Source organism: Drosophila elegans, unplaced genomic scaffold (assembly GCF_018152505.1).
Source record: "Drosophila elegans isolate 14027-0461.03 unplaced genomic scaffold, ASM1815250v1 contig_814, whole genome shotgun sequence".
Taxonomy (NCBI): Eukaryota; Metazoa; Arthropoda; class Insecta; order Diptera; family Drosophilidae; genus Drosophila; species Drosophila elegans.
In genome coordinates this window covers 16,007,168-16,029,275 of record NW_024546167.1, presented here as the reverse complement: position 1 = coordinate 16,029,275, position 22,108 = coordinate 16,007,168, and the positions used below count along the sequence as shown (strand labels likewise).

The 22,108-nt window shown below is 37.7% G+C and overlaps 6 protein-coding genes and 2 non-coding genes across 8 annotated transcripts in view; 6 read left to right on the top strand and 2 right to left on the bottom strand.

Moving 5' to 3' along the window:
- The first annotated feature begins 363 nt into the window (after nt 1-363).
- LOC108149565 (circadian clock-controlled protein daywake) lies at nt 364-1,854 on the top strand. The gene is made up of 4 exons (XM_017277203.2): nt 364-545; nt 603-977; nt 1,030-1,176; nt 1,598-1,854. The coding sequence occupies exons 1-4, from the start codon at nt 467-469 to the stop codon at nt 1,747-1,749; spliced, it is 753 nt and encodes a 250-aa protein (XP_017132692.1). The 5' UTR covers nt 364-466; the 3' UTR covers nt 1,750-1,854.
- A 247-nt stretch (nt 1,855-2,101) lies between these two features.
- On the bottom strand, nt 2,102-2,297 carry LOC121467918. Its single transcript, XR_005977943.1, has one exon. It is a non-coding gene; the product is annotated as a U2 spliceosomal RNA (small nuclear RNA).
- A 291-nt stretch (nt 2,298-2,588) lies between these two features.
- Nucleotides 2,589-2,711, top strand: LOC121467905. Its single transcript, XR_005977930.1, has one exon. It is a non-coding gene; the product is annotated as a U5 spliceosomal RNA (small nuclear RNA).
- Nucleotides 2,712-4,081: 1,370 nt separating this feature from the next.
- On the top strand, nt 4,082-8,594 carry LOC108149549. The gene is made up of 4 exons (XM_017277187.2): nt 4,082-4,767; nt 7,525-7,941; nt 8,001-8,150; nt 8,209-8,594. Exons 1-4 carry the CDS (start codon nt 4,542-4,544, stop codon nt 8,358-8,360), a joined length of 945 nt encoding a protein of 314 aa, XP_017132676.1. The 5' UTR covers nt 4,082-4,541; the 3' UTR covers nt 8,361-8,594.
- A 1,798-nt stretch (nt 8,595-10,392) lies between these two features.
- On the top strand, nt 10,393-16,695 carry LOC108149231 (transmembrane protease serine 9). Its single transcript, XM_017276667.2, has 5 exons — nt 10,393-10,936; nt 14,212-15,361; nt 15,424-15,559; nt 16,076-16,372; nt 16,441-16,695. The coding sequence occupies exons 1-5, from the start codon at nt 10,732-10,734 to the stop codon at nt 16,594-16,596; spliced, it is 1,944 nt and encodes a 647-aa protein (XP_017132156.1). The 5' UTR covers nt 10,393-10,731; the 3' UTR covers nt 16,597-16,695.
- An 81-nt stretch (nt 16,696-16,776) lies between these two features.
- On the top strand, nt 16,777-17,884 carry LOC108149219 (N-alpha-acetyltransferase 20). Its single transcript, XM_017276650.2, has one exon. It carries the CDS (start codon nt 16,903-16,905, stop codon nt 17,473-17,475), a length of 573 nt encoding a protein of 190 aa, XP_017132139.1. The 5' UTR covers nt 16,777-16,902; the 3' UTR covers nt 17,476-17,884.
- Nucleotides 17,885-18,185: 301 nt separating this feature from the next.
- LOC108149277 (N-alpha-acetyltransferase 20) lies at nt 18,186-19,057 on the bottom strand. The gene has a single exon (XM_017276719.2). The coding sequence runs from the start codon at nt 18,951-18,953 to the stop codon at nt 18,477-18,479; it is 477 nt and encodes a 158-aa protein (XP_017132208.1). The 5' UTR covers nt 18,954-19,057; the 3' UTR covers nt 18,186-18,476.
- Nucleotides 19,058-20,450: 1,393 nt separating this feature from the next.
- Nucleotides 20,451-22,108, top strand: part of LOC108149378 (putative mediator of RNA polymerase II transcription subunit 26) — a 25,990-nt gene continuing 24,332 nt past the window's right edge. The window contains exons 1-2 of the mRNA XM_017276896.2: nt 20,451-20,625; nt 20,935-21,125. Coding sequence (XP_017132385.1) covers nt 21,115-21,125 — 11 coding nt within the window. The 5' untranslated portion in view covers nt 20,451-20,625; nt 20,935-21,114. The remainder of the gene's footprint in view (nt 20,626-20,934; nt 21,126-22,108) is intronic.

Below are 22,108 nucleotides of genomic sequence, written 5' to 3'. Positions count from 1 at the left end.
GTTCAACTCACTTGATGAGGAATACTCTTTAGGCTCGATTTGGCAGCCCTTCGACATTGTTATTGTGCGACCCACCAAAAAGCCAAAATCCGTAATTAGTATACGTACTGGGTAATTATTAAAAGAATTTATGGCAAATCATCGCTGCTATCTAGAATCATACCTTCAATACATTTGTTTCCATTTAATAATACGACATTATAAATCAGACAGACGGAGCCGGTTTTGCGTTCAGTCAAAGTCTAGCTGTTTGCCGGCTAATGTTTTACTGATTTACAAGTTAAATGTACTAAGCTAGTTTCTGACTTGCATTGTGCAGCGGTGTGCTAATTTTGAGAATAAAATAGCTTGACTTGGAATCTGGGAGCTTCAGTTGTTCTCTAACGTTCTAGCAGCAGGTTGAAAGCGGTCGGAGTCCCCCAAAAAGGAATTATAGTTTAATAGTAGTATAGAATAGCTAAACGGAATGCATTACATAATTGGATTGCTAAGCCTGCTGGCCTTGGGCGTCAATGCAGCCCCCGCTGACACCAAATTCTTTGGTGGTAAATATAATATATATATTTAAGCTTTTTGAATTTCTCTAACACTCTACCTTGAAGACCTGCCAAAGTGCTCGACGGTTGAGGATCAGCTGGGAGAGTGCGTCAAGGAGATATTTAACACGCTGACGCCTCGTCTCAAGGACGGCAATCCCGAGCTGAGGATCGAGCCCTACGAACCTTTGGTCCTCAATCGCACTAGCTTCCAGTACTCCAGTGGCAACGTTAATGGCCGGATCACGATGAAGAATGCCAAGATCTACGGATTTGCCTCCAATCGGGCCAAAGAAGTGTCCGTCAAATTAAATGGGGATAAGGTCAAACTACGCTTTGTCACCCAAATGCCCAAGATGAATATTGTGGGCAGCTATAAGGCCGATATGCAGGTGAATCAGCTGCAACTGAAGCCAAAAGGAGATTTCAACGTAACGCTATGTGAGTATATCGATTTGCTTCTACAAATGTTTGCTTATCATTCCTTTTGCAGTCGACGTGGAGGCAACAACTGTCACTGATGGTGAAATCTACGAGAAGGATGGTCACCGGTATTTCCGCCTCAAGAATATCGATTCAAAGCCAAAGGTTAGAGATTTGGACATTAAGGCCACTGGAATATTTGCAGATCCAGAACTCGGTGAGTTTTCAGCTTTTATTTAAGGCGAGTTACTCATTTAATTTAAATATCAACCTTTCCAATAATCAAATTATCTAATTAGCCCCCTTAAAAATTAAAAGTCAAACTTATATATTTGTTATTGAACTTGACATTATTTATACAAACTTTTATTGCCCATTGAATTAATTGAAAGGGAATTCAAACGTTAAAAGCAATCTATGTTAAAATTATAAGTAGTTTTTTCAAAAACATTATAATTTTACAAATTTATAAACAGAGATCATTTGCAAATAGTTAAATTGTTTGTGACGCAAGCTGTGCAACAGATTTAAAATCAATTGTTCCAAAGGCAAACCACAAACAACTATAGTTCTTCATGGACAACTTTTTCTATTTAATCAACTCACTGATCTAAGCTTATAATTGCTTTTCATTACAGATAAAATTGCTTTGAATGTGGCTAATCAGTATTGGCGCGATATCTACGGCATCTTGTTGCCCGAGACCAGACAGTTTTGGCAACCCCTTATGCTACGAATGTTCAACGAGGCTTTCGAACTGGTTCCCATCGACCAGTTTCTCAAGGAGTAGCTCAATTAACTAGTGATGATTGTTTAATAGAATATAAACGGTTCCATAGCTTGCTATTAAATGGTAATATTTGTTTAAATTAATAAACATTTATTCTAGGCGCCATTTGACTGGCCCTCTTAATGGGATGAATTGGAAATTAAGTTCAAGTTTTATTGCATTTGTCATGCCCTAGTTAGTTTTCGTAGTAAAACTATGCCCCCTACAGCTGACCCAATGATAATATCGTTAATAGGTTAAGTGCACCCAGACATTTGACCTTGACACGCGGTGAAACAGCAATTACAATGAAATTGAGCAAGACTCATGAGCACGACTATCTCTTAAATTTTAGAGTGTGGGAAATTTATTATTCAGTTGGGCCGAAATCCCGGCGGTACTGCAATACCGGGCCAACCCGCGACAGAGGTGGAGCAAGCTCCTAGCACTCCGTCTGATTCCAAAAATCAGTTTAACATTTGTTGTCCTCCAATGGAGGAACTATCAGATGTTAAGCTGATAAGAACAGATACTACACTTTGATCTTAGCCATAAGGCCGAGAAGCGATAACTAGTACTGGAAATTAAACAGGCTCTCCATGAGCAAACTGCTAGAACCAGTTAAGAATTTTAATTGTGAAAGTAGGGGAGTAATTTTTATCTGTAGGGAGAAATTGTTAGCCTATTTTAAGGGTTCAGAATTACATGTTATTTATTTAAAGTCATAGTCTAGTCACAGGTAGACGATTGGTAGGGCGGAACATTTTTAGGGGTGCTTTAAGGGCTAAGAAAGTGTGTTATAATTCCCAACTGGTTATAGCTTGCCATGAGTGGTAGGATAGATTGTATACTGTGCAAAATCACTCTGGTTTCTCTTCAATTGTCGAATAAATCTTTCGCCTTTTACTAAAGATTTCCGTGGAGAGGAGCACTCTAATGAGTCTAAAATAATTTTTTGTAGTGCCTGGCAGCTTCGGTTGCCGGGCCATAAGGAATACATTTCATAATTTGCTAGATTGAATTACTCTTTAGTTATCATAAAAGTGATGAAATTGTACTAGTGATGAATTGTACTTGAACCGTAGTCGGCGCTAAGTATGCCATAAATCAGTCTATAATATTGCAGTCAATTATATATTCTTAATGCCTATGGTGACTGGACTGTTCCGTGCTGGGCATGCAAAACAGTAACGCTGAGTTGGATACAATATCAAAATAAACACGCGACTGTCGCTTGTCCAAAGACATGCCCATCATATTAATTGAGTATTTTTAGCTATTTAATTATATATATTTTAGAGAAAAATTGTGCACAATGATTAGATTGTTTCCGTACACAACTTTTAATTGTTGCTAAGTTCTAACATTAGTTAGTTGCTCTAAGGTTTCATACTTGGTCAGCAAAATTTCCGAAGATGTCACGTACTAGACAACCTTGAACATCGATTTGTACACCCACAAAGTCACAGGTTCATGAATAATTTTATGTGGCATAAAGAGCTGCAAAGATTTATAACTGACCCACATTTTACATGATCACTCGGAGGGCTTCACTTCGACAGCCACAATACGTCTCAAACTGAAAACGTGCCCTGCACTTTGACAGAAAACAGGGATTGGATTGGATTGAACGTGGAATGGGAAATGCTTTAACAGCTTCCTCATTGTTGGCTCTGTTTGACAGATTTGTGGGAATAATCTACGGATTCATATATATTATAGGGTTAGAAATTTTTCTTATACAGATGGTATTTTAAATAAATTCATGGTTCATAATATCCTAAATAAAAACAATGCCAAAAGTAACAAAGAAATTTTATAGAATTTACCAAAAGAATAAAGAATGTGAGGAAAATTAATTAAATTTGCCAAGAGGATATAGAATGGAATACAAATTGTTGTATTTTGCTTTATTCTGTTTTCAAATATTATTTATTTATATTAATTAAATTATTAATATGCATTGTAATATTCCTGTTGAAATAACTGCACATATTATTATTTTTTTTTTTTAAATGAGCTACGTTTTTTATTTAAATATATTAAGGTAGTTTAGTTGTAATCCTAATTGCTGTCTAAACGTTTTTGATTTAATAATTAAGTATTTATTGAATGATAGCCCCTGAAAATATCAATATGCTGGAACTTGTGACTCTCAAACTGCCGTTCAGTGGTTCTCCTGAATAAGCTTTCAATTTTGGCCGAGATGAGCTTTCGAGTTCGGCCTTAACTTCGGCTGTGACGGCCTAAAGCCTTCGAAACGAGCAATTTCGTTGGGGTCTATAGCTATATGTTGTTGCTGTTTGCTTGGGCTTCGGCAGCCGCATGGAAAAACTTTTGAACGAGCTCAAAAATCGGACAGCTCGAAAACTATAAATAAACGTGAGTTTTATGCAGCGCTCATTTCAAGATTTGCTAGCATCGCGGCGTCAACCCAAAAAATTCGTTTGTCCACTTTTTTTGCGGATAAGTTTGGCAATTAGCTGGCTAAGGTTGTGTGCATATCTGTGTCCGTGTGTGCAGCAATTGCAGCAACAATTGCAGTTAACCGAGAAAACCGAAAAGCCAACAAAAAAGCAAACTGTAAAAAAAGCGCTCGTGAAGAAATAAAAGTGAAGCCGGTTTGCAAAAAATTACGCAAATAAAAAAGAAAAAAACGGAGACAACCAAATTACCGTCTGGACTGTATTCGTTCGTTAAATCGAGTCACACGAAAATAGTCAATAGAAAGAGTCCAGTCAATTCAATTGAAACGAGTTTGCATCGGCATCGGCCCATTGTGCAGCGGAAATCCAAAAAAGCCAGTCCCGAAAATGCAATTGCTTTGCATCTCGCTAACCATTTTGGCCGCCTTGGCACTCGGAAGTGGCTATGCGGCCACGCTGCCAGCCTCCGCACCCAGTGTTTTCAGCAGCGATCCCAATTCCAATCCGAATTCCAATCCGGGCGAGGAGTATGTCGTAGCGGAGCCTGCCAGCTTTTCCGCCAGCGAGCTGGTTTTGCCCGCAGGGTCAATCGATTTCGGCGATGCAGATGCAGGTAAGGTGGCTTATGCAACCAAGACAAGAACTTGATATTCTAACCTAAATGTCACTCCCAGCCCACGCCCTCAAAAGTAAATAGACGTGACTCGAGCAGCACAAGATAAAAAGTTCGTTGTCTAAGTCTTTTGTTTGCCAAGTTGTGTCAAGCGAAAATTCAGCAGTGTGTGCCATTCAAACAAAAAAGGCATCTGTGACTCAAATTAAATATTATTTTTATATTTTTTATCATAAAATTGCACATGGTACATTTTTTCAATTATTTGTAATTAAAACGTAGATGATTGTTTCTTTTTTTTTTTGATTTTTAGCGTTTTTTTTATATATTTATTTATTAACTATCCTGACGCTTCAATCTCGTTTTTAGCTACAGAAAAAAAAATACATGAACAAACACAAAGTACTAATAAAAAGAATGCCTGTTTTTTAAATGTTTATATAAATATTGATACTTTGGTTCCCTCCAATAAACTACAAGTCATAAAATATTCAAATAATATGGTTACATGTTATTTGTCTCGGAAATTTTATCCGCCAACTATGTATGTTCTTACTTTTATTCGTCACAATCTTCTAACTTCCTGTTTTCAATCATGATACATTAATAAGCCCTCTATTTGCTCATTACTCTTTACCAACAATTTGATTTCTTCGTTAAAAATTCAGCACAAGCCTTGTCCGCTGTGCCTTCCATGTCAATCCGCCCAGATTACTCATTGTAAGCTTCTTGAACATTTTTACGTGTATTATGCATACACTTAACACCGCTTTTATAGGCCTGTAACCTTCAGAAACAAACAAAATTGGGAAAAATACTGAGAAACTGCAATCGTAAAAGAGTACTTTTTAATGAGATTTGCCAAGAGCCAAGTCCACCGAGCTATAGAAAATTAAATTGCAATAGAAATTAGCAAGTGGATTTGCAGTGAAATCTTTTTATTTATTTGGTTTTTTAACGCTTTTGAAATGGCAAGTGGAATATGTAAAAAAAAATGCGACAAGCAAGTCATCGCCTGTGCCACTTGAACTTGACACACTTACACCTGCTTTTGGGTAAAAGTTATAAAGCAGTGTCGAGGCGCAAAACTCTGGGCAAATAGAAATTGTGACGCAAGTTCGGGGCGCAGAGTAATAAATGCAGAATAAACACGAGATAATGCAGACTTTGAAATATTGCCAATTACATTAATATAATCGAGCACGAGGTGTTGGCCAGTGTGCGTGCTTTATTTATCGGTGTGTTGTTTGTGCTCTTGCGAAAAGAGTTCAGCGTCAACAAAACCAACAACGAGGCATTAATCCGATCCGAAACCGGCTGCTGTCGCTACCAAGACAACAAGACTACCCAGACTACCAAGACTACCAAGACTACTACTGCCAAGCTGCTGACATGAAGCGAAAAGCTGAAGCTGAAAAACTGACCTACATCAATGCGTAAGCGGCGCTGCTGGGCTTGTGCCAAACTGAAAGCTGCAATTGTAACTTGCCTCTAATTGCGCAAAGAAAACCGTCAGCAACAAGTACTAAACACATGACGGGCAGCAAACTTATTTACATGCGCTTGTGCAAACGAAGGACTTAGGCAACGAACTTCACATCGACACCAACCCTTTTCTGTCACCTCTCAGTTTTGACATTTCGAGCGCTGATTTGCTTCATGCCATTATAACATGCGGTTCGGCTCACCTTTGACATTGAACTTGTCGGGCGAAACAAAGTGAAAAATGTAAAACCAAACAGTGGGAAACAAATTTGGGCACTCAAGCCAAATTACTTAATAGGCGCTGTTCACGTGCGTAATTCGCCTTTGAATTAACCAAAATTTGTCTCATTCTTCAAAAGCTTAATTACAATCGTTTTTATATCTTTTTAATTTTGGATTGTCTTGCCAAGAAACATTAAAATAATTGCTTTTCGCTCGTCATCAGACTTAATATCATTTTAAATAAAATTATTTTTTAGTACCAGGTTTTTAATGAGCATAAAGTTCCTAAGCTTACACAAAGTTTAAGATTGCAGTTGTTTGTAGAATTACTTTTGATAGTAAAAAATTTGTATAAAATACTAACATGATAAACAAGAAAGAAAAATTTTATTTTTGTATTTGCTTTTAATTAGTATTCATGGCTCTATTGACTTTGTTTCTAAGAATTGCTGTTTAAAACAAAGAATTGGAAAATTCAGAAAAAGGAATAGGCAACACTTTTGTTTAAACAGAAATTGTTGTCCAGTGCCTAAATATTTAAATCGATTTGAATTGTTTCTTTTAATGCATTGCTTCTTTATAATTAAATAAACTTTAGCCTTCCAAATCAAATTTAAGGTAACCAACACTGAGCTTCCAATTAAATAAAAAATCTTTAAATATGTAAATTATTAGTTTCATATATTATAATACAAAAAAGTTTCTGGTGAGAAAAAAATACATTTTTAGACCGTTAGCTTGTAGAATCTATTAGGCTTTAAATACGTTTCCTAATTCGCGAAGACAACTGCCCAAGACCTAGTCAGGTATCACCCTGACACAAACCCCATTCGCATGTGACAGAAGACACGTGGTGACAGGGACACGTGAACTTCGTCATGCCCGGTTGGCTGGCACAATACCGAAAAAACGAAATAAATAAAGTTATAATAGTTATAATCTGCCTTGGTCAGGCGCTATGCTATGCCATGCCTCGATGAACCTTACAACTGAGGTTAGCCATGACTTAACTGAGCTGTGAACTAATCTCCCATAACTTTCGCCTTGCAGTTGCACCACCGCCAGCCGTCTTGTCCGGTGGCTCGAATGAGGTGACACCCTGTAGTCTCAGCTCGTCGGAGCTGAACGAATGCGTGCGCGGCTTGATTCAGACATTTGCCCCCAAGTTGCGGTACCAGGGAGTGCCGGAGTTCAACATGGACTCGATTGACCCATACTTCTACAAGCGAGGCATCTTCCGGTACACCAACGATGGCATCCAGGGAGGACTGTTGATCAAGAACATGGAGATCTACGGGATCAGCCAGTTGCAGGTCAACAGTGTGGCTGCCAATTTCACGGACACTGGCTTTATAATTAAGTTGGGCGTTGAGTTGCCGCAGTTGAAGGCAGGTGGACACTTCAAGGCGGACGTAAAGTTCGGGGGACTGCGTCTGGTGCCCAAGGGACCGTTCAACATCACCATAGGTGAGTGGCAGCGTGCTCCGAATAGTGCAACAGTTGCCTGACACTTTTACATTCCCCAGACAACATCAAGGCCACCATTCTGACCGACGGCCACATCGAACAGCTGCCCAGTGGTCAGAAGCGTCTCAGCTTACATCGCCTGAATGCCAATGTCAATATTGGCGATGCCAAGGTGGTGGCCAATGGCATCTTCTCCGATCGCAACTTGAGTAAGTTAACTATTCCCCTTCTTAATTTTTTGCATTTCTGACAGACTTTCGACCGTAGATGCCATGATTCTCAATCTGGTCAATGAGAATCTGCCCGAAATCACTCGCGTTGGAATTCCCGCCACCCGCGAACAGTGGGCTCCCATTTTGATTGCCCACATCAACGAGTTCTTCGCCAAGGTCCCAATCGAGAAGTTCCTGGTTGAATGATGCACTTAACTTATCCTCAAGGAACACTTAGCTCCTAGTTAGTTTTAACCTTATGTGTACAATTACAAATATATCTTAAGCGCTGTCTCCAAATAATTTTCTATGCACAAACGATTTGGCAATCATTCGGAGTGATTTTCAACATAACCAATTTGTATTTATTTATGTCATCCAATCTGAACAAAGAATTGAAACATGTGAAAATTTCAAAATAAATGTTTTTTTCAAAAAGTGTTTCCGCAGTTTAATTATTTTGAATTTTTATTTATTAAATAATGTATCCAAAAAGTATGCTTTCTTTTAGATTACCGCTTTCTACAAAATACATTTGTAAGGTAAAATAAATGTATTTTTAGATTCAGTCTGGGCATGAATACAAATTCCCAATACAAACTCTGTTACTTAGAAACACAGAGCTCAAAACATCTTATCTTAACAGTAAAACTAATGAATTATAACTTATGTATTTTTACAATGCTTAAAACGGTAGTTTGCAGTCAATGTCCTACGTTGAATTAGACTCAAAATATGTGGATGAATAGCCGGTAAGAAATAAAATCAGCTAATTGTCCTATAAATAAATATTTCAACGGTTCCAAATTTCAAGTGGTTAACTTAACACTGAGTGGGCGAAGTTCCCTTGTCAGAACATCTAATTGAATCCCAAACTGAATGAGCTTGAAGATGCTGAGAACTGCAAACTCGATCGATACCAACGCCATTGAAATGCTTTTCAAGAATAATATTTAACACTCCCACTCCCACTTGTCGATCAATCAAAGGGGCCAATGTGCCCCAAGGCTCCCAATTACAGACAATTAGTTGGCAAAATATTGAAATACAATTATCCCGCGAAAAGGTCCAGGCCATGACACTTAACTTTCCATCGATCAACGGATCGAGTGCCTTTATTGAAATGATCTGACCGATTCTCAGGAAACAATTGACTTAATTTGTGATATTTCTAACACCCAGGGCGCCGCCTGATCTCAGCGTGGATAATGCGATTGGAACAGAGCCCTGATTAATGTCCATTTTAATTGAATCCTGAGTCAAGAGGTTCTTTGTTCCTGTCACCAGTTCATTGCTCGAACTGGCCCGACCAGACGTAGTAAATTTTGCATATTATTTGGTAACAACACTTACATCAGACGGAGAATTCAAACGGGTCTACTTCAACTGGCCAAGTGGAAAATGAAGTACCAAATGCAATGTTCTCCATGGAATTTAAATGGAAATTCTATCTAGTTGTACAGTGAAAAATAAAAGTTAAGAAAAATATTATGGGCATTAAAAGTTATTAAAAAGTTGTAAATAAAAAAAAAGTTGGTAAAAGATGGTTTTAAATTTAGATTTAAATAAAATCTTACTGGTAATGTTTTTTATAAGAATTTGTTTATTTAGGTAATGTTATTAATCGATCTTAAAAAGAAACAATATTACAACCAGTAATAAATGATTAAAAAAAAATAATTATATCCTTTTCATATGTCTTATATCTAACTATTAAATATTTAATTTGAAATCCGTTTAAAATTGTTCCTTTATTTGCCATGCCAAAACCAAATGGATTTTATTTTAAATTCTTTTAAGTGCATAATAATAGCCAAGTGGGCCAGAATGAGAAGATGCAACCGCAGCTTGATTTTTCTTTTATTAGTAGTCGCACAACTTCCCGGCGGCTGATATGGAGTAGAGTAGAGTAGCCCGCCCTGTTCAGTCTGAGTTGGTGCGTGTTCCGGATCGGATTCGGGTTGGAATTGGTGGAAGACTCTATGCCTGCTGGCTGCCTGGTGGGCAAACGGAACGGAGGCGTTGCTGGAACTAGTTTAATAGCGGCCAGCATAGCGTGTGCATTAGAAGGCGGCCCAATAAGTTGGCCAAAAGTGATCCAGCGTACGAAACGCGTTCATAATTGACATTTCGGTTGCTCCGGCCGGCAACAACATTGCTGCCGGCGTCGCTGTCGCCGGCTCTGCTGCCGTCTTAGCCGTCGTCGTTTGGCAACGAAGCTGTTAACCAAAGCCCAGAACCTCTGTTGGCTCAGAAGCGATCGGACCTCCCAGCCCAACAGACGGTCCTGTCCGTCTAACGCAAATTATCAAGAATCGAGTCCCGAGAAGCGAGAATCGAGTATCGAGTACCGAAATCCAGAGCAAGTCCAAGTCCGAGAACTTCGCCTCTTCGCGTTCGTTGTCGTAGTGGTCAGGTGAATGCCATCGGGGCAACGTGCCTGGCATTCAAAGATATATTCGATATATTAATCCGCGATTCGTGTATAGCAGCCAATTTATATATGGTCGGTCTGCCCCGTTCAAAACGAAAACAAATTGGGAAGATATAACCGCAGCAAAAGCAACAAAAGTCAAAAATGTTTGCATTTTTGCCAGTTTTATTACTTTGTGTGCATTTGCTGCATTTTAAAATAATCTCTGGAGTAGATCTGCCATCCGTTTCGGTAGGGCTTGAAGCTCCAGTTCCTGTGTGGCAAAATGGTGAAATAAATGCGGCACCCCAGGCAGGATTGCTTAAAACGAATGCCACTGCTGAAGAAAACAATAATGGAGCTGTGGAGGGTAAGTTAATTGATTGGATTCAGGCAATGAAAATTTACATGTATTCTGTGAAAAATATATGTCTGATAAACTTTGGTTTGAAAGACTTAGGACACAAACTTTTTAAATATTTAGATGTAAATATAGTTCACCTAGGAATATTTGTATGTAATCATTATACTTTGGAATTATTTAAAAATAATTTTAGTAACTTTAAAAAACATTAAAAGGTTAGGACAATTATAAAAACAAATCAGTAAGTTTAGGTAACAATATATAGATTTTATCACAAAATAAATACATGTTTTTTTAAAAAACTTAAATAAATCGAACGAAAGGTTCTTTGCTGTTCGTAAGGACCAATACGACTTCGATAAAAATCGAAATAGAAAAAAAAAGAAAACAATATTCGTTAGAAAATGTCTTGAGAACATATACTTTATAAACTTTAAATACCACAACAAACAATTTAGCCTAAGAAAATACGTCTGAATAATAGATATATGAGCACTGCCAATTGCTCGTCTTCTATATACGTCACTATTATAAATTTAAGTTCAACGACATCGAAGTAACATTTTTCTGATTCGACAGTAGAATTCATGCATGGCACGCACCGAGCATTACTTGTTTGACCTTCACAAATCTATAAATCGTTTATAGGATTAGAGGGAAAATGCGAAATTCGGTTCTGCGAGTGTTCTCAACATTGTTTACCTTATAGTTCCGAATTCGATGGCTTGTTGTTAGGCCCGGCTCTTTAGGCCAGATATAGAAAGCGTTCTAGCGCAAATCAAATCGAGAACTCATGTGGGCGTGAACTTTCAGATCAACTTCATCGCTTGTCGATCGTGTTCTGTCGGCTGTCAATGTCCCCGCCAATCTATTCTCTCTTATTTATGGCCAAACAATTAGACAATTAGACAGCACTTTTGATGGAGAGGCGTGACCGATGGTGATGTCTTTTCGGGCCGACGACATAAGCCTATTAATTTGGGATGCCTCGCAGATTGGCCCATAAACATACACCATATATAAAACAATAAGCCGACACCTTTCACAGATTTAACAGGTCATATTCATTAAAAATTTATTTTTATTAGCATTTTGTCCACTTTGCTCGATCGCTGTTAACAACGTTTGCAATCGGAATCGTGATAAATATCATTTATATGGCTGTTGGTCATATAAAGTTTAAGAGGTGCCATAAAGTAGACCTCCTACCTACTTGAATTTTTTGTGATCCTGCGTTGGAATTCAGGTTTTCAGTAGCATTCAGGTTGTAACGGTCATGCAGACCTTGAACTTGTAACTTGCCCCTGATTCTGAATAAATGCTTTGCGAATCTTTAGAATCAAGTGTTTGCTCTGAGCAGAGAAAACCAGTTGCATCTTGGCATGGGTGTGATTCGAGGACCTTTAGAGTAATAAGAACTTCCAAGAAAAAAATATATTTTTTTTTTAACCAAGGCAACAAACTATAATAATATATTTTTTAAGTTTAAGTTTAAGTTTTTAAAATAATTAAAACATGCAAGACTTAAGAACATCATTTTTATTTGCAAATTTTTTTTAGTTTTGCAATAAAAAATTATACAATTTGTAATCTTTTAAGCTGTCAAGTGTTCGAATTCCAAGAAGGATCATCGATCAATCAAAGTAAATTTGTTGCGCTGATTTTCGGCTGACAGCTTGTCATAACAATTTAAAAAGAATCAAAGTTATGCCCAATAAGCCATAAACATTAAAGCACCAATTTAAGACATTATTTGGGGCAAATGAGTAATATTTCGATGACTTTCTTTTGGGATTCCACACAAACATAAATTTCGGCTAACAATTGAAGGCAGAGTGACTCACAAGTGGATTAACATTTTTTCGCTGGGTGTACGAGTTACTTTGTAAAATGAAAATTGAAGCCAAAAAATATGCATATTCATTACCCATTCGAAGCACGCCCTGAACATATTCTTCATTACGAGTTGTGTCAGTGAAGCAAAAGCCACGTGCAGATTTGTCAGTCTTCGCTGCTCTGCCTCTGAAAAATCACTTTAATATTCGATTTAGAATCAATAAAACTTACACCTCAGCGAAGGCATTAAAGTTTCAGGCTGTCAATAAGCTCTTTAAAAATTAATCGCCACAAAAGCAAATGGCTCGTTAAGAATAAAATTCCAAGATAAATGGCCAAATGGCTTATTTAGTCAAATTTTATGCGCTGCCGAACGATTCAACTGTATATGTGGGCCAAAAGCAGTCCAAAACATGGGTAATAAATTAAAAATATGGCAAATTCATGCTAAATAGCAACAACAACCGTCACACAACACACACAAAACAACAAAAAAAAATAACAAAACCAAACCAAAGGCGACCTAAACAAAAACCTAGACCAATTTTAAGAAGCCGCCAACGGACATGACAAATATATGACAATTGACAGTAGAAAGTTGCCGCAGTGGGGGGCAAGTCGCAGTCCAGCATCTTCGAAATGGCACAGCAATTGTCATTCCGTGTGGAAATGGCTTAAGTTTATTGTCAATATTCTGGGCAACGAAATATGTCAAAATATTGAGTAATCACTCTCGACTGGCGGAGAATCGTGGACCCGAAACTCGAAACGTGAGCGAATGTTAGGCAAATATTGGCTTGGTCTTTTCTCCGCTCATTTTTTTTCTTCATTGTTATTTGGGTGCTTTGTCAATAGCGCAACAGATTGCCAAAAAAAATGGGTTGTAAAGTACCACAGTTTTGGCTAGACCATTTCGTATGTAGCTCAAATCTTTCCAGAGGTCAACAAACCCTGATCTTAAGTGTGGTTCTCCAAAGTGCCATACAGATTTACACTTTTTATCTGTGGGCCATTATATGATAATTCGTTTTTATTATATCCAAATTTAAAAACAGTTAATTTTTAAATATTTCAAATTTGCAGTAATTATTTTTAAGATATATTCTTTTATTCATTTAATTATAATTTTTGAAAACATCAATTTGATTTTTTTATTTAATTTAAGTTGGATAATATCGATTAATCCTCTGTAAGAAATATATGTTAGTAACTTGTTTAATATTTTTCTTGAATTTTTGGAACACTCAAAAATTTTATGGTAGGTTTTTATATGAAAATATAATACTTACTTAATATTAAAGTAACTGTAATAATTGAGGGTATATAATATAATAATATAAAATGTTTTTATTTAAATCAACATTTATTTAATTAATATTATAAATAATTTTTTGCTATTTAAGATAAAAACTTAAGAGTAAAAACCTTATCTTTACAATCCGTAGATTCCTCTCCGCCAAATCTGAGCCGCCAGCGACGTCAGTTCTTCTTCGATCCGAGTATTTTGCTGTGGCAGGGAGGACTTGGTGGCTCTGGAATACCAGGTGGCTGGGGTCCTGGCGAGGGGTCCAAGTGCCTCACATCTCGTGGCCAGCCGGGAGTGTGTGTTCGCATCGATGGTTGTCGGCAGTATTACAGGCTGGCCCGCCAGCTATCCATCATCACCCTGCGCCAATGGCCACAGAATGGTCTTGGCCTAAATGGCAATATGTGTAACTTTTTCGATCTGCTGGGCAGAGTGAATAATGGAATTTGCTGCACGGACATTGATGCCAATACGTTCGGAGTGTTTCCACTGCCGGGCACAACACCCACAACAACGACAACGGAGAAGCCTGCGATGGCAGCCGATGAGGAGGATAGGGTGGATGTGAATCCTGAAGAGGAGGAAGTCCTAATGGAAGTTCCCCGACCGGAGGACCCCATTGATAATGTGAACAGTGTGGAGGACATGCCCGATTTCCAGGATGTCAACACTATCGAGGGTCATGCTCCAGACGTGGAGTCCCAACCCGAAGAGGAACCGATGGAGCAGCCGATGGAGCAGCCAATGGAGCAACCGCTGGAGCAACCCATTCCCGCCCAGCCAGCCTCTACCATTAACCCCTACCAGTGGCCATTTGGCTCCTTTGCTGGTGGTGTGGCCCAGTGGCCACCGGCTCTGCCCACGCATCCACCCACAACTGGTGGCTGGCCACCACCGCTACCCACCCATCCGCCGAATCACCATTATCCAACGCATCCCACAGCAGGTGGAGTGCCCAGTACAAAGCGCACCACTCTGAGACCCACTATTATTAGCAGACCGCCCACCACCACCAGGCGTCCCAGTTATCCTAGTTATCCCACGGCTACCACAACCAGCACGACCACCACGAGGCGACCCTCGAGCGGAAGCAGTCCCGAAGGACTGCCGCTGCAGTGCGGCAACAAGAATCCCGTGACGCCCGACCAGGAGCGGATTGTCGGGGGCATCAATGCCAGTCCGCATGAGTTTCCCTGGATAGCAGTGCTCTTCAAGTCGGGCAAGCAATTCTGCGGCGGCAGTCTCATCACCAACAGCCACATCCTGACCGCAGCTCACTGTGTGGCACGGTAAAATGGGTGGAACTACTGTACATTGATTTGTTTTAATATTTTTTAATTTTTAATTCCAGCATGACCTCGTGGGATGTGGCGGCCTTGACTGCCCATCTGGGTGACTACAATATCGGCACTGATTTTGAGGTCCAACATGTCTCTCGTAGGATTAAGCGACTGGTGCGCCACAAAGGTTTCGAATTTAGCACATTGGTAAGTAAATTTAAGGTTTACTGATTCAAGCAATACCAATATTAAAGTTAAGCTTCTTTTGGAATTTGTATTCTATTTAATATCTATTTATTTTAAGGAAATAAGGAAGGAAACTAAAATTGTATTCTATACAAATTTTTAAAAAATTAACAAAACTTAACCTGTAACATTTTTTTTTCTCTGGCTAACATTTGTTTTTATATGAGCTTTATAACAAAATTTAAGCACTCAATAGTATTAAATTACAAAGTGGACGTTCTATAATTCAAAGATATTACATTTGTATTTTTTATAAATGGTTTTAAACAAATTTTAAATATGTTGTACATTTGAAGTACTCTCTCAATTTTTTTTACATTTATTAAATGCGTTTAAATTATGTAAGGTCGTTGTAAGGGTTCTCCTTGAATTTAAAATTAAATAATCCCTATGGATTTATTCTTGTAATGCTTTTCCAGACCTAAAATTCTAAACAAAGCTGTGTGATTTACAAATTTAATTTAATGTTTTGTCTAGCACAACGACGTAGCCATACTCACGCTGAGTGAGCCGGTGCCCTTCACCCGGGAGATCCAGCCCATTTGCCTGCCCACCTCGCCCTCGCAACAATCCCGCTCGTACAGTGGTCAGGTGGCCACCGTGGCCGGATGGGGCAGTCTGCGGGAGAACGGACCCCAGCCCTCCATTCTCCAAAAGGTGGACATTCCTATCTGGGCGAATGCCGAGTGTGCCAGGAAATACGGACGAGCAGCACCCGGCGGCATCATTGAGTCCATGATCTGCGCTGGTCAGGCGGCCAAGGATTCCTGCAGTGTAAGCTAAAGCCCCTTAAATATATTTAGATTTATATTAAAGTCATATTATTTTGGTTTCATCTATAGGGCGATTCTGGTGGCCCCATGATCATCAACGAAGGCGGACGCTACACTCAGGTGGGAATCGTGTCCTGGGGCATTGGCTGCGGCAAGGGTCAATATCCTGGCGTGTATACGCGTGTCACTTCGCTGCTGCCCTGGATCTACAAGAATATCAAGTAAATATAGGATTCCGATTAGTCTAAGACGTGATATGCAGCAATATAAGAGCGAACGATTTAATAAAATGACAAAACCATTATCGGTTGATACTTTTTCAAATGCCTAAAAGTATACCTTTATTAACCAGAAAGTTTTGTTAGTTTTTTGGTTGCCATTCATTTGGGGGAATATTAAATGGGCATGTTTTGTCAAACCAATCTAATCTATTTAAAAAACATAAAAAAAATACAATTGTCATTAGAGTAGTAGAAATTTACTCAAGTTGGCGATCATATTTCTGCTGCCAAGCTAAAATTAAATAAAATAATGACTACCCCACGAGCTTTTGCTCTCAAAGATCTGTTTAAGTTTAATCACATTGTGTTGGATCCTTTGGTGGAAGTTTATTCCCTGTCATTTTTTCTACCAAAGATCTTGGAATATCCGGAACTGGTTCTTGCGATTGATGCGCCCGACGATCGTCTGATTGGTTTCATTTTGGGAACACGTATCGTGGAAGCCAAAGACAACATTGGTGATGGAAATAATATAAGTTGGAATAATGGGCACATCTCCGCTCTAGCTGTTGCTCAGGAATACCGAAAACTGGGACTGGCTACTCGTCTATTGACTACTCTTAGGGATATAATGGATCATAAAGGGGACTGGTATATTGATTTATTTGTGCGGGAGAAGAATGAAAATGCTATCAGGCTCTATAAATCCTTGGGATACGTAAAGTATCGCTGGATGCCACATTTCTACGCCAACGATCATGGTTATGATATGAGGCTGCCCCTAAACCGCGATGTGGACAAAAAATCACTGGATGGAATTTTGGTCAACAAGCTCTATAGCTTCGGAATTATGCTAGAGCACTATTTATTGGGACTTTTTTGATAGGTGGCAGTGACAAAGGGCTCGATTTATAAGATATATAAAATCCATCATATTGCTAGTCAATATCTACTCTTTAATCCATAAAACCACATGTTTTATTCGATTGCCAGGAAAAAATATAAATTATGCCATTTAGGAAACACCCAGAAAAAGTTCATTGCACTCGGCCAGCGAAATTCAACTAAAAGTTTGAGCAAATCACTCGAGGTAAAAAATGAAAACTAGAAAATTGATGTCAGAAAGCATATGGAAACAAGATTTGTTTATATGACAACATTGAACCAGAATTTTCAAATGCTCTGCGCTTCAAGTTGCGCAAATTGTGAAAATCATTGCGCGTGTGTTTTAGACACATGCCCCGACCAGACTACACTTTATATTTATATATATATTCTAATTTGTTTGCTTTGAAAAATGTAGCTAATAAAAAAGACAACAACGAAAGCCTTGACCATCTCGGAACGGAAATTTGCAATTGGATTTGTTTGGCAAAGGCGACGAACATCAATGCGTTTGGCGGAAAATATATGCACTGTGAAAATTAGGGTGGACATTATTCAAAGAATCATTACAATTAAAGCTCTCTTGAGGCTTAAGTTTTTGATAGATTTTAAACACCAATTTATAAATTTATGAATATTTATTAATGATTGAAAAGATACATTTTATAATTCCCAAAATGTTGTTTAAAAGATTTGTTTCATTTTCTTATATGTAAATACTATTAGAAACCTGTATCAAAAGTATTTTTGCAAAAGACAAAATGCCAACACTACGTATGAGTAATAATTGGCTCTAATCCCATTTTCATACTTTTGAGGTCCGCCCTATTAAACATTTTGTCTAATTTCGTACCAATAGTTAGCCTCTGTGCGTCAACGGAAACTGATCTTTCCTTAAAATTCACCTCAATTGAATTTCTTTAATTAGCTGTTTAGTTTGAAAGAAACTAAAATCTATATTGAAAACACATGGTGTTGGCACCGCGGAAGTTCTTCGTATTAAAGCTCCATGGAGCGGGGTATGTACTTTATCATCTCGTAGGCATTCTCTGGTTCCGGGCGATCCGCGTAGTAGTCCATTAAAGTTTTGCAATGAGCATAGCCCAAGGAACAGTACAGTCGATAGGCAGCATCATTGCCGGCTCGCATGAAGAGGTTGACAAATGATGCTCCTTTGAGATCGGACTTCAGAAAAAAGTAATCCATTAATGCGGTGGCCAGTCCAATGCGTCGATATTCCGCAGATACAGTCAATGAGGCCACATGGGTATATGGTTCTTTATTATGCTCAGCCAGGTACCCAAATATATAGCCCATTCGTCTGCCATTAGGAGCCTCAGCAATCTGTGTAAGTCCTGAAAATTTCAGCAAATGCTTGATAAAAAAGGTCAAGCTATACACCTCCGTTTGTGCATCGAAAACTAAAGAATTAATTTTGAATAAATCATCAAAACGCATCTCCCGAAAACAAGTCATTTTGAAAAAAAAATAAATGCTACCTGAATAATTGAAATTTAAGTAAAATTGTAAGCATTTGTCAAAATCCCTTTCGAACGCATACTTTATTGGCTTTTAAAGTGAATGAAAAATAATTTATTTCTTCGGTTCATTGTCAGGGTTTCTGGTTGCCATAGACCATACCCGATAAACATAATAAAACCGGACAGTGGAAAGCCTCCGCGCACAAGAATCGAAAATTATTTCTCGATCCTCTAATGAGGTTAATGTTCGAGGCACTCGTTGACTCAGCGCCCTGTGCGCTTTGCAAATATCTATTTATACAATTTAATGGCGCATTTTGCACAAAAATAAATAAAAGTACCAGCCGATATTTGTCTTTATATGTATATATACATTTATATGTAAGCGCACATTATATCGGTAAGGAGGCATAGAGATCTATTTATAATCGAGAGCATCAGCCAACTTTGTTATGTTTTTCCTTCTGCCTGGACAGGTGGTCCAGTCAAAATGATGGAGGACCTGTTAATGTAAAATACTAGAGCGAAATATGAAAATCGTCTAGCCGCCTGAAAGATAAATGATTTGTTAATTCCCCAGTATAGCTCTTTTTCCCTTGTTTAGGGTACATATATATTCCAAATTTACACATATACACTGGATGTTTGTTTAGCGGTCTTTTTCTATTATTTATTTTTCAAGCATGTGTGATTTATAATGATTTATCATCACATTTGCCCACAAGGCAGGGCTAGAACAACCAAATGGTATCATTCACGTCTTGTCTGTGATTTTTTTTTGTCTGCGATAACACTTTAATGGGGTACATATAACTCTCAGAATGCAGTTTTCAACTTTGGCACTTAATAAATTAATCACAACTGCTGCTCACAGCTTAAAATTGTCTGAGTATTAAAGACATTGGAGAACTATTTGCTTTTTTAGAAAATTTCCTACAATATATTTAATATCTACATTTGTTCAGTCTTAGTCTTTGTTACTAGATTAAATTTTAAGGTAACCTAAAATATTTTTAAAAATTGTAATTTTTATACCAAATTTATATATATCATTCATAATTCCATACAGTTCACGATTGGTTTGATGTTTTTAATGGAACAAAAGGAAAACTATGTAAATTTATAGATAACGATGTGCTGACGATCAAAATATAGGAGTATCAATAATTTAGTTAATGTTCTGATTGCGTTGCGCATTTGCCTTGCTGTAAATACATTAGAAGTGTTTCGGCTGATCGGAAAGAGGAAAACAATAAGTACACACGTCCGCGGGCTTTCTCAACATTTAGATTTCTTTTAAATAAACTCAAAATTCATAGAATTTTCCAAGCAGACGCACTTTACACATGCTCACCAGTACTACCACATACAAACCGATATAGACACGGACATGACCGATGGTCGAAAAGAATATGTACCGAACAAGAAGGAGAATATATTTCGAAATGTGAAATGTGCTTTTCGGCTTTTCGGCCGAGAAAATTTCGTGTGCGAATTCAGTGCGACTTGGGCTGCTAACTTGAACGCGTTGCAAACGAGAAAACCATCCGAAATAAAGAAATTTTCAACTAGAAACTAACACATAGATATATCTATACCATCTAGCTGGGCTGTCTATATATACGGATATATATATAGATATAGATACGAGTATTTCTCTGGCAAAAGTGAGCAATGCGTCGTGCCGCGTTTTATAAATAGCAAATTACAAAATTCTCAAAAGAACATTTGTGAAAAAGGGTTTTCTAGTTTTCTAGACAGTGCAAAACCCTTAAATATAATCTAGAGTAATCTCTTTTCAAATATAAGTATCACAACGATTCTGAACTTATAGTATATGTACTTGTGAAAATACTATTTCCAAATGGATTTCTAGTGCCTGTGCCGCAAATTATATAAGAACGCGTGATGTTCGGTGCAAAATAATTCTCGATATTATATTCATAATTTCCTTTTAATTTCCATAAATTTTTCAGTGCTTCTGTGTGCATAGGCGTCGTTTGCAAAATCTTTTCATAGAACTTGCGTGCGTTTGGCGAAAACCAACGCCTACGACAAAATCGAAAAAACGCGATTTCCTCCGACTGGTGACTGTGTGTAGGCGGTGTGTAAAAGTGTTTTGGAGTTGAACTTGAAATACATAGAAAGCGGCTAGAATGAGTTCTGGGTAAGTAAAAAATGAGAATGCATGTTCTAGTAACGAACATTAAATTAGTGTATACCTTTCAAACCTCAAGTCTTACTGAATTCAAAATAATAGTATAAGTTTTATTAAAACATTTAAGCTAAAATGTTTAAGAAAATAATTTTTGGCAAGTTTCAAAAATGGAACTCAATAAAATACTTGCCAGGGCATCTGCCTTTTTTTTTACTATTTATCAAAACTTTTCGAGTGTTATTCGAAAACTAATAAAAAACACATGCGAATCTTATGCCGGGAAAATTGTTAAAAGGAACAAGTATTTATTTATACTGTATGTATATACAGATGAGTTCAATTAAATAGTGATATTTGGATGTCCAATACATTGCAATCAAAAATAGTTTTATTCCAAACGAGAACACAGTTTTATTTTCAAAGAAATCTCTTTTTGCAAAGACCATTTTAATTATTTTTGTTTATTTCTTAAATTGTACACAATTTACGGATTATAAAAGGTTTGATTTTGTATTTAAAAGCATTGAAAAATTAAATAATTTTGAACACAAACAAATAACAACAATATAGATTCATATTATATCTTTTTTTTAGATAAAGATCTTAGTTTTTAAATTTTTGTTTATTTAATCTTAAAAATCATTTTCTTGGCTTGATTTCGTTAAAGAGTTTCTTTAAAATAATATGCCCACAGCTATTTTTTTGATCACAGCTGTGCTATATATGCCTATACATATACCCTGAACATCTTTATGATCTCTGCTACAATTAAGGCTCACTCATGAGCATTTTGAAGGCCATCGTTGGCCCACGCCCACGCCCACACCCAAATCTCTTTTGGCCCCATGCTGCACGCGCTTTTTGGCAGGCGACACTTTCGGTGTTTTTCCTTCCCTGCCCTGCCATTTCCTGGCCCCCACTGCGCAGCGAATTAATTAATTAAATTTCCTATTTTTCAACAACATTTCACTCGGCCTGTGGTGGTGCACAAT

Coding starts and splice junctions, on each gene's coding strand:
- LOC108149549 (XM_017277187.2), top strand. CDS start 4,542: ATGCAATTGCTTTGCATCTCGCTAACCATTTTGGCCGCCTTGGCACTC. Junction 7,942..8,000: donor ACCGTTCAACATCACCATAG/GTGAGTGGCAGC, acceptor TACATTCCCCAG/ACAACATCAAGGCCACCATT. Junction 8,151..8,208: donor CTTCTCCGATCGCAACTTGA/GTAAGTTAACTA, acceptor TTTCGACCGTAG/ATGCCATGATTCTCAATCTG.
- LOC108149231 (XM_017276667.2), top strand. CDS start 10,732: ATGTTTGCATTTTTGCCAGTTTTATTACTTTGTGTGCATTTGCTGCAT. Junction 10,937..14,211: donor CAATAATGGAGCTGTGGAGG/GTAAGTTAATTG, acceptor TACAATCCGTAG/ATTCCTCTCCGCCAAATCTG. Junction 16,373..16,440: donor CGGCCAAGGATTCCTGCAGT/GTAAGCTAAAGC, acceptor TTTCATCTATAG/GGCGATTCTGGTGGCCCCAT.
- LOC108149219 (XM_017276650.2), top strand. CDS start 16,903: ATGACTACCCCACGAGCTTTTGCTCTCAAAGATCTGTTTAAGTTTAAT.
- LOC108149565 (XM_017277203.2), top strand. CDS start 467: ATGCATTACATAATTGGATTGCTAAGCCTGCTGGCCTTGGGCGTCAAT. Junction 978..1,029: donor AGATTTCAACGTAACGCTAT/GTGAGTATATCG, acceptor TTCCTTTTGCAG/TCGACGTGGAGGCAACAACT. Junction 1,177..1,597: donor ATTTGCAGATCCAGAACTCG/GTGAGTTTTCAG, acceptor TTTTCATTACAG/ATAAAATTGCTTTGAATGTG.
- LOC108149277 (XM_017276719.2), bottom strand. CDS start 18,953: ATGACTTGTTTTCGGGAGATGCGTTTTGATGATTTATTCAAAATTAAT.